Source organism: Ammospiza caudacuta, chromosome 16 (assembly GCF_027887145.1).
Source record: "Ammospiza caudacuta isolate bAmmCau1 chromosome 16, bAmmCau1.pri, whole genome shotgun sequence".
NCBI lineage: Eukaryota > Metazoa > Chordata > Aves > Passeriformes > Passerellidae > Ammospiza > Ammospiza caudacuta.
Genome location: NC_080608.1, coordinates 13110572 through 13121965, shown reverse-complemented (window position 1 = coordinate 13121965; position 11394 = coordinate 13110572). Strand labels below are relative to the sequence as shown.

Below are 11394 nucleotides of genomic sequence, written 5' to 3'. Positions count from 1 at the left end.
GCCCTGTATGCCCTGTGATACCATTGCCATGTTACCAACAGGGCACAGGATGGTTGCATCACCATTAAAATGCACAAACCTGAGAACACCTGGGACTTTTGGATGCAATGTTTCGTAGATGCATCTCCTCAGTCATAGAAAACATTGCATGAGTCTCATGCTGGGCAGACTCCACCATACAGAAAAGAAGACCAGTGATCCAGATTTAGGACAGCCTCCAAAGCCAAGCTGTGCTGTAGTCTGCCTTCAGAGCTGTTCACATCTCACTGCTCCAGTGGGGAACATCTGAGGCAGCACCTTGGCTCAGGATGTGCAGTGGTGAGTTTTACAGGCTCTGCACATGGGCACTGTTCTTTTCTGGGTGCTGGGTATCAGATGCAATGTTGGTGTTGACATTGCATGGAAAAGAAGTACAAAGCTGGGCACAGCAAGGCACAAACATGAGAGGGCTTTAAAAATTATGGAAGTGGTGGAGGGATGAACAATACACCAACACACCTTGAATGTCAATAAAACAGGTCTTTAAGAAGGCCAAGGACCTTGCAGCTCCCATCTCAGAATTTGTGCTCTGTGCCACAGCAGGAAACCCTGGCCAAGGGGGCTGTTCTCCTGTGCTGCAGTTCTGAAATGACCCTGACTGTGAGCAAGAGGAATGTGCTGACCTCCACGAGCCCGCCATGGCTCTGCCTGCTGGGATCCCATCCGAGCACTGAAGCCTTCACAAGGACTGGGAGCCTCCTTCAGGCAGAAGCCAGCCTTCAAAAAGCAAAATCCAGATGCAGTCAAGCTTGCTACCAGTCCAAGAGAAGGCAAAGGTGTAGATTTGAAGGTGGATCAATATTTTCCCTTTTCAACTCTAATGGTATTTTGGTCAGAGCCTGACTTTGGTTGCATTTAAAGCAAATGGGAACATGTGAGTGTAGATCCAGAAAGAATCTGACACTAAGTAAATCATAATTATTCTGTCTCCTAAAACAGAATACAGGTTACTTAGCACTCTGATGCCTGAACCATCTGTGAAAAATTAGTTAACTAATGAGCCAAAATACATTGCAGCTTCTATGTGGGTACAAGGTGTTAACAAAGTAAATGTACTGCTGTTTCCCTGAGCACATTATCAGCAATATGATTTTTGGAGCCATGTGCTGAACATTATGTTTTTTCTTTCCTAGGAAGCTTCATTTTGGTTAATTGTCTCTCCAGCTCCCAGGGAGAACACAGAACAAGCTGTACTACACCTTGACTGTATTTTGATGAAAGACTGAAAAGTCTGGGGTCCTGAATGAAGGTGGGTTTTTAACAGGGAACATTTTGTGTTCACTCACAGACCCTGGGAAGCTGACTTCTGTTTTATGGAACTTTAATGTCAATATGGCTGCTCTGAAGAACTTGCTCTCACAGAATACCATCTCAAAAACCTCTCTAGTCCCTGAGTCCAGACCTACAGGGAATTTCTTGGGTTTTATTTACCCTATTTTGAAAAATTTGGCTTTTTTCCTTCTTTGTGATTACTTGTCCAGCAGTGGAGAGGATCTCTTGCTGGGTAAATGGGTGTTTTGCAGCAGGGTGACTATCTCATGTCAGGCAGGATCACAGATTGAATTCACTGGTGTTGAAAAGTGAAATTTCTGCCCTCCTGTTACTGCCCTTCTCAGACATGCTTAAATATAACTAAATGTTTAACATCTAGAGGCCAAAGATATTCAAAGCCAGATTCACCTAGGAGGAAGTAATTTCTTTTAGCAGTCCAAGAGACCAAATCTTCTGAAAGATTCTGATCTTCTGAAAAGGCTGTTTGCACCTACTACCACATGTAGAATTATTTCTGGATTATCAACCTTGTTTTCATTCATTTGTGGCAGCATCCTGACATTGTTTGCCCATGTAGAAGCAAGAAAAATATATGATGAATGCTCCTGTATTTTCTCTCTAGGATTCTTTCCTAACCAGCTATCCTAAATGCAGGAAAACTGGTCTAGCTACAATGCCCAGCTTCTAAAACACGCCTGATGATACAAGATAGACCTGGGTCACAAACCTCCTGCAATCCTGGCTCAGAGCTTTTGCTCTGTGGATGGGAGTGGGTGAAGATGGATTCTGAGTAGGAGGCAGGATGGCCGTGCTGGGCAGACACCTCAGGGCTGTCCCCTTGCTCAGGGCCACCTCTTACGAGCAGGACCCCAGGGGGAGAACAGACACTACATGAGGACTGTAGGGAGCTACTGAGATTAAAACAGTTAAAACAACAGGAACAAAACAGACACAATGGGACAAAAAAATGGACAGGAACTGTTCCAAAGAAACACCATCAGATGGAAAATCAAGCATTCCTCCTTTGCCATTAGGCCCATAAGAAATTTGTTCTACATGCAGCCAGGATGAAAAAGAGGAAACAGAAAGAAATGTTAGAAATTTTTTGGAGTCATGCCTAGCAGAGGGATGTTTGGGGTGGCAAAAGTAAAATGATTGATGTGATTTTCTTTCTTGTGGTTTATTTTTCTTTGAAGCATGAAAAATGGCTCTTTCCCATGCCGAAAATTACAAGACAGGTAGGATGTTCCTGTTTGTTTGTTTGTTTCTATAATATCAAAATTAGGATCCAAGACTGATGTTTAAATAAGTAATTAATTAAATAGAATCATCCCTGGATCCTAATTTCCATATTTGCAAGACTGAAAACAAACAGTAGAAGGTGTGCAATAGAAAGCATCTCAAAGCTGTGAGAATATGTCCACCTTCAGCTGGAGGTACCTGAGTCATTTCAGAGCCTGAACTGCCCTGCATGCAAGAATTGCCTTCTGGACCATGTGCACTGGGGGTGCAGGTTGTCACCTGCAGGAGGCCACACCAGCTTCTCTAAAGTTACTGCTGGTATTGGAAGTGCTCAATTGAGTGTGAGCTGACTGAAGGACTGTAGTAATCAAAATCCTTGGGTCTTGTCCACCACCAGTTGATGCACCTTTGATTTTTTGGGCTGGCTTTGGCTTGGGCACTGTGTGACCAGACAGATCCTTCTGCAAATGGTCATCTGGTAAAAATCTGGTTTCTAGAAATCCAGAGATCATGGATTAAATGTCTCTGCATTGGGTTATGTAAGCAAACAACTATAAGGCCACACGTACACTTCTGGTAATAGGCTTCCATTAACAAATAACTCAGTAACTACTGAAATACATTGGAGTATCATTCTGATTACTTAATGCTACAGGTCCTGAGATCTAATGGTTTGGTAATCTCATAGTTTGGTTTGGTTATCTCATGGTTTAGTAATCTAATGGTTTACTAAACCATTGCAACTCATGTTCCTCGTGATTGTAACGGGAGGAATTGACATGGCCTCTGCCAAAAGGAACCATACTTCTGCTGTGTCCAAGATGACAATACCAGTCTGTGGACTGTGGCAATGCTGTTCTGAGCAGGTCAGTTTTCCTGCTGGATGCTCATGTCCATGAGTGCAGCTGTTTGCAGTGACCAGGCTCTGCTAACAACTCAGGCCTGGGTTTGTGCTCTTAAAGAGTTCATTCTTTTAAAGGAAGGTCTCTGAAGATACTTCACAGGCCAGTAGGAAAAGGCACATGTCAGCGGCAGGTCTGGGCTCAGAAATGCAGTATTTGTACCCCTTTGTGCTTGCTATAAATTTGGTGCTTGCTGGGATCTGAATTGACTCAGGGAATGAAACACCCTTTGCAGGGCTTTTGAAAGTGGATTTCCCGCCTCTTCCACCAGCATTCCATTTTAGGAAACACCAAAATGCTTTCCCCATGAGAACTCCCTCTGCAAGCATGGATCCAAGCCAGGGTAATCCCATACTCTGCAAAGCTGTGCAGTTCACATGGCACAGGATGAGCGTCCCTTCTGGATAAAGCTCTGTGAAACCAATGGTTACACCACAGCAGCCCCCTGCCATCACCTCATACAGCAGACACATTCATAGCAAGTGGATCAGCCAGGATCCAGTTCCCAAATGCAGGGCTTGAAGAATTAGACACTCCCATTGCTGCTCAGTGGGAGCTGGGCATTTTACTTCCCTGCACATCCCACTGAGTGGTCACAACCTTTTTTTCCTCCACCTCCCCCACCTCCTTGCCCCAAGCTTGATTAACATGGCAATGGAGATTGAACTGTGTGCATACATTGATTTGCTGGGTGGTTTGGCAGAAGGAAGCAACCCCAAGCTAGTTACCTGAGCGCAGAGCCCTTTGGCGTGGCAATACCATAGCCCTTGGAGTCCAAGTTACCTCCCACCTTCATGGTGTCGCAGGGCTTCCGCTGCTCGATGTACTCGTTCATGGTGGACTCCAGGAGGTAAGCATACTTCCCTTTGGACTTCCTCACCCGGATCATCCCCTCCTCCGTCGTCCTCACAAAAACGGAGGGCTCGGCTGACTTCATGTACGTCCACATCTTCTCAAACACTGCTATTTTGGATCGCTGTGTAGGACAGCAGAAACCCAACAGAAGCGTTAACGGAGGTTTGGGTGCCCCCTGAGATTTCCAGCTTGGACTGAACAAACGCCCACACATCAAACAGGCCAAGGAAGCCAAAAGGGGTAACAGGTTGTTACCACTTCTGCACTAGGGCCCAGATCAATCCCTGATTGATATTCTCGTACAGAGTGATTTTGCAGATCTAACCAAGGGCAAGCCAAGCTGGAAATCTGGAGATGGTTTCATTTGGAGTTGCTCAGAGCAGGTCCTTGGTAACGTGGGGAGGCTCACGGATATTCCATATTTGTGTTCACAACTACAGAATATCACATGCTCTGGAGTCACTGCCAATCTTCTGGCAGGCTGTAACATGGTGAGGGGAAGAAAGTGAATAGAAACCAGACCTGAGCTGAGGACGAGAGAGGACGGACCTGGAGGACTTGCCAAACAAGAAGCTTAGAAAAACGTTTGCATTAAAGTTTCCTTTTTACCCTAAAAAATTCTTTAGTGGAGCCAGCTTCCAGGGTGCCATAGGCGATTTCTGTCTGCTTGGCCAAGTCCTCTGCGCTCTCGATGGGGGACACCATCCTCTCCACGGTGAGGAAGGCAGCCAGGTTAGCTGTGTAGGAGGATATGATGATCAAGGTGAAGAACCACCAGACGCCACCCACTATGCGGCCGGAGAGAGACCTGGGCACAGAGAGGAGAGTCAGGCAGGAGCAGGGGGAAGGTCTGAAAGGTGCAGCTTGTGCTTGCAGGCCCATCATTACCTGGCCATTTACCCAAAGTTACACTCTCCAGCTGCTTCCAAGGGAGCCAGAAGTCTGTCTCAGTTCCTAATTTGCTTTTAAAGGTGTTGATGTAATTAGAGTGGGGATAAATAAATTCACAGTGAAAATAAAAATAGCAATAAACTGAGAGAATTTGCTTTCATTTTCAATTCCTTTCAGAGTACAATATTAATGACAAGATATGGAGATAATTATGAGAAAGTTTAGCTGGGCAGGGGGCAATGCCCATCAACAATGCCTCTGTTGAGGTCTCTGTTGTACCATGTACCCTGGCAGGAAGGAGCACCAGCATGGAACCAGACCAGAAACACTGCCCAGCTGTGATCTTCTGGTGAGCTCCTCCATCGCCTGAAGTTTAAAAAAAACAACCCCTGTGTTTTTCTGTAAGACATATTGAAGCTCAGAGAGGAGTTATGGTCTTAATGAATAATTTGCCTACTGACATTCTCTCTTTTGTATTCAGCAGATGGTTAGACAAGATGTTCATAATAATGCTTTAAAATCTAGGTGTTTTGTACTGTCTGCACTCAAATAGCCAATTAACTGTAACCATTTGATAGCTATAGAGGCAAATAAGTCAAGCAGGCATTAATATTAAAATCTTTTCAAATATTTTTTGAGTGGAAGAGGATTTTAGAATGATGTCAGCATTCAGGCATTCTGTCTAAATTATTTATATGCTCCTTCTCTAGATGCGGAGCGCTGTCCCAGACAGAAGGGAACATACAATGCTGTTTGATAAAGCCAGACAGCCTGGCTAAGGAGGACCTGCCTGTGAGGCCTGGCTAAGGAGGACCTGCCTGTGAGAAACACCATTTATTTCTCCACAGGGGACCATGTTTCAGCATTGTCTTTTTGCTTATCTGAGTCACTCTGCAGAAATATGGTTTATGGGATGGTAACAGAGATATCCCAGTCCAGCTAAGGGCTAAAGTTAGGTGAGACAAATGCGAGCCTCTTGCATCCCATCTGCAGAGAACACTCAGGCTGCAGGACTGTCAGCACATACAGCGTCACCATTTGTTTCATATTTGGAGAGGGACTGGGGAGGGAGGCAGCTATAGATTCAACTCACACATCTTCAGATTGATGAGGAAGAGGAAGAAAATTAGTCTGGATGATGTGTGCTCAGGGAAGGAAGCGCTCAGAAAAAGCACAGAGGCATTAAACAAAAGTAACCAGAAAATGTCAAATACAACAATCTCTGCTGATGAAGGCCACTTTGAGCTGGCAAAATCCATTTGCATGGCAAATAATCACATTCATCTCCAGCTGCAAATTATAAAGCCTTTCCTTCCTGATGAAGCTGAGATATTTCTGCGACTGATTTCAATCCCTTCAGCTGCAGTCAGCCAGATTCCTGCCTCCAGACCCTCAACATTCTGGTGATATTCACCACCAGCTAAGCCCAGGGGGCTGCCTGCCCTCAGCTGCAGATGGTTTGTGCTTCCTGGCTTCACACCTGGCACTGACAGCATGGAGAAGTAACTTTGGGCTGCTGAGCCTGGAAGGTAACAGGGAGGGCTGGGGGAAGAGGGAGAAGGGGCTGTTTCTTTCCCCAGGGAGACAGAAGGATGCAGGCAGGATTCATGTGTCCATCATGGACTGGCTTCATCTGGGCTGTCCCTGCTGCTGGTGCTGGTCATTCCTCCTCATGGCAGGAGGAGGGATGTGCTCACTCTCACAGGCTGTGGAGGAGAGGAGAGGTGGTCAGCAGCTGCTAGGGCTGCCAGCATGGCAGGAGCCTCGTGAGTGAGTGATGTTTTGTCGCTGACACTGCTAGTGGGCAATGCTTGCCCTCATTGCTGGATTGACCTGGACCTGGAAGCTGTGAACCAAAACTGCTGAAATGCACAGCAGAGAAAACACTGAGTCCATGGGATCTACAGGACGTGGCCCTTTTGCTCTGTGGCTGTGCAGCACTTGGCACAAGGGAGAGCTGGCCAGTGATGGAGAATCTTGAAGGACAGAGCAGTGCAATAAGGAATGTAATGATAGTCATGATGATGAACACCACACCACAGATGTGATCCCCTGTGACAGCCTGGCCCAGGAGCAGTGAACACAGGCTGGACAGAACTAGTTGGGTTTCTCTTGTCTGTTTAGACTGAGCCAATGCCTGCTTAAAATGGCAAGTGCTTGCAAAGGTAATATCTGTTACCACCTTGTTCTGCTCCTTCTGTAGACACAGCAGATGAACAGCAGAGCCTCCATCACAGGGCACATTTACAAAGTGCCTTTTTAATTTAGGAGATATTGTCTGATTTCTGACATGAGTGACTTCAACATTAGGGAGCTAAAAGCCTGGTCAAAAACCAGTGGGACTTAGAATTTATGTTTATGCTCTAGTAAGAGCAGTCACAGAGGAGTAGATGCATTTTGTCCTTTAAAGTCACTGCGAGGTTTTGAAAGTCTCACTCTGGAGCTGGGTAACAAAAAATGACCTTGTATAACAGAAATGTTCTGCAGCTTGAGCCCTGGCTCAAGTCCTTCTCTCCTCACTAATGGGTGTTGTGGGGTTTAAATCCTCTTGCACGAGGACATGTCCCTGTACCTGTTCAAGCATAACGTGAAGGAATCAGCACCCTGCTGAGTGGAAAGGAGTCAGTAACTCAGCCCCTGCAAAGCTCAGGTGAGACTGAGCACCCTGGTTAGGACTTTAAAGATGTGCTAAGGTTCAGATATTTGGATCTATCTATTTGACCTCTGCATTCATTTATGTTCATTATCATTGCAAACAGCAGGGTCTAAATAAAATTGGACTAAAATAAGCAACGGTAACAGTGTAAGAAGTTTTCATTAATGGGGTGCAAAAAGGGGTAAAATATCTAAATAGACCAGACTGTACTTTTTTCAACCTGTGTTACTTCCTCTGCACCTAGACTCTTCTTTCCTACACAATCCAAAATAAGATATCTTGACTTCTTCTTCTGTCTCTGCCTGTGCTGTGTAAAATAACACACCTCCACTCTTGTCCCTGGCTTGGGATCCTGCCTGTGCCTCCCAGAACTGGCAAGAACAGGATGCTCCTTCCCATCATTACCCTTGCAGGAGTAAGTAGTAAATACTCTGCCCTCATTATCCACAGTGCACAATCTACTTAAAATTAGAGCTGGCTGGGAACCAAGATTTCAGGACCGTGGAAAACTCTGAAATTGTAAATAAAGCCTTAATATTCTCATTTGGAATGCAAAGATAACGGTTGAAAATGTCCTCTAAAAGTAGCACTCTGAAAATAATGGTTGTTTTGGGTCTGTTCAAGCTTTGCTTTTTGCTATTACTTATAGTTTAATTTCTGAAAGACTAAATGGTATAATTTTAACATGGTAAACAATTTTGTTTCTGCTTTCTCTTACAAATAATTATCTTTTAGCATTTATAGTACATTATATCCTTACCTACTGCATATATAATTTAAAAGATAATTCTGAAATGTGCTACTTTAAATCTGCCCAATAAAAATACTGCAGATGGCCAAGCTGAAAGTAATAATTTTGATTATTTTTTACTTACATGACTTTTTAAAAACCTTTCCTTGCAAAAATAACTGCATTTTGCCAGCAGAACACAGAAAGGAATTGTAAGTTCCCTTTGTTCCCAGGAAGAGATTTGTTCTAATATTTTAGCCTTAGCATTGATGGATCATACAGGAATAGAAAATCATGCATCTATAATCTCATTTCTTAAAACAAAACGCAATCCTTGATCAAACAATTTTCTCTTTGATCTTATCCCTCATGGAAGGTAGGAAAAACCAGCAGGAGTTTGCTTCTGCTTTGCCATCTATTAGAAGAGAACAATACATTTTTGCAAAAAAATATTAACAAGATCATCAGAAAATATACAGAATAAACCTCATTGGAAAACTGTTCAAGCACCAGCTCAGTTCTCTCCCACTTCTCCCTTCCCCCTCCCCAAATCCATTCCTTATGGAGAATTACACCTAAACTGACAGTGTTTTAATTAGAAGTGCAAATCTGGGATCCTGAAGCCATAGTTGCTTTGGGAGGATTTCCCAGATTTGCTGCTAAATTCAAGTCTAATAAAGGCTCACTTGCTCAACTGACATATTTGTCACTGAATGAATTTATGCAAAACTGTTGAAAGAAAAGCCCTTCTGTGCTTGTGCTACTGATTGTGGGTCAAATCCACTTTTGGTCTTCTACCCACACAGAGCCTCTGATCTCCAACACAGCTCTGTGAATTTGATACTGATCTAGACAATCCCATGGTTCTGCCTGAAATCAGGCTCGGTAGTGGATTAATTGCATGCATTTTGCACCAGTTTTGCTCTTATTTTAAGCAAATTTTCAATATGAAACCCTGTCAACGTAAAGAGCTTTGCTTTTCCTCTGTGTCACAGACCATCTGGCATGGTTGGTCTCACCACTTTACCTCCTGACATGAACCCCAGATTTGCTGAAAAGGCAAAGGAAGAAATTCAGTGTGGGGTTGTGGAGCTGGGATCAGCTCTGGGTGCATCCATCAAGTACAGACTGCAGAGCTCTTATCCTCTTATTTTCTGCTGTGCCATGGAGAGTTTTGAATGAGTTCACAACTGCTTGCCACAAAATTCAAGGGATCATAATGCAAGTTTTTCTTTTCATGCTGCATTACTAATTTTCTTGCCATATGAGTTTGCTTTTACTTGTTATTGAATCCTAGCTCCTGGTACAAGACTCTGGAGCCCTGACTGCAGCGCTGGGTTTTAACATGCAGTGTCAGGAAAGCCCTTACAAATACAGAAGTAAGAATGTTATCCACTGATATTCTTATTTACCTCTCCCAGAGGGATAAATTCTTTCTTTATATCTCACAACTTTTCCACAGAGTTAAGAGCTGCATATATTGGTACCCTGTGGGTGACACTAACCAGGGAGACAGGGTAAGGAACCTGAGGGTGCACAGGCACTGGGAGTCCCATGCTGGCTGTGTCCTGGATTTTTTCTCTAATTCTTGTTAAAAAGAAAAGAAAAAAAAAATAATTAGGGCTTCTTCAGTTTTGCATATGGGCTGGAGATCTACTCTTGTGATTTCAGGCAAACCCTGCCAGTCCATCTTACCCCAAATCCAATGTGCTGGATGAAGGCAGTATGGGTTATGGAATCCCAGCAGAAGTGCCTTTAAGAAGGGGCCTTGTGGATGCTCACAGTGTAAATATTGCATCAACTGAATGTGATCTCTGCAAACACACAGAATCTCCCAGATTCAACAGGGGGATGTATATCTGTGAGGCGTTAATTATAAATCATGGTTTATTTACTGTTTCTTTCTGCCTAAGCTAATGGCTTTGGACAGCAGTGTATGCTCCCTCTCCTACTGTTTCATCTCTTCTTTTGCAGAATATGTTGGCATTTTTCCCCCCTTCAATTTCCCTTTAATGGGCAAAACCTCATTCTAAAATGAGTTTTCCTGCTTAGTCAGAAATGCATCATGCCACTTGTGGTTCTCCACTCATTGGGCCCTGGATTACTGCAGTGCTAAGTATAAGCATGACTGCAGGAGCAGCTCCGTGCTGTTTTCCAGACATTCACTTAGCATTCTGACAAGCAAGAGGTGCCTAAGCCTAATCAGAGGACCAGCATCCAGGAGCTGGGTTTTTCTGTTCCCTGTGAAGCCCTGCTACTTTATGGGATGCTGGATAGCTTACTCCATCTCTCTAATTTAGCTCCTAGCTGTGGGAGAAGAGGATGAATCATGTTGATGAACCTGTCCTGGGTGGGTGGCCTGAAGCAATGGCCACCAGGTGGAATTTACCTCTGAGCTGCTGCTTTGCCCAATTCCCCTTCCTGAGACACTGAATCCCAGCAGGCAGAGGCAGCATCAAATGGGCCCAGCCATGCAGGGGGTGGGTGATGTGTGCACTCCACAGCACTTTGCAGGTTGTGCCCTTGTGTGTCCAAAACAACACCTGAGGGTTCTCAGCAAGCACAACTCACCTGCTCAGCTAGAGGGGTGTTGGAAGCACAAGATGCCAAACAAACTGGGACTGACATGGGCAGCAAGCCCTCTTCAACTTCAGCAGGACCCACAAAAATACTGCAAGAGAGCAGAACTGCAGGACTGAGGTATCACTGCCATCCTGCACAGCATCCCTGGCTGCTGAAATGAGATGTCTAACCCTAAAATTGCAGGATAATGCACTCAGCTCTTCTAGAGGGCAGCTAAAAACAGT

At 44.5% G+C, this 11394-nt stretch overlaps 1 protein-coding gene across 2 annotated transcripts in view; it reads right to left on the bottom strand.

Annotated features, from left to right (window-relative positions):
- The window catches only part of GRIA1 (glutamate ionotropic receptor AMPA type subunit 1), a 120977-nt gene that overhangs the window by 13822 nt on the left and 95761 nt on the right, over positions 1 to 11394 (bottom strand). For both annotated transcript variants that reach the window (XM_058815439.1, XM_058815441.1), the window contains exons 12-13: positions 4920 to 5118; positions 4184 to 4431 (exon numbers count right to left, since the gene is read on the bottom strand). In XM_058815439.1, the coding sequence (XP_058671422.1) occupies positions 4184 to 4431; positions 4920 to 5118 (447 nt within the window). The remainder of the gene's footprint in view (positions 1 to 4183; positions 4432 to 4919; positions 5119 to 11394) is intronic.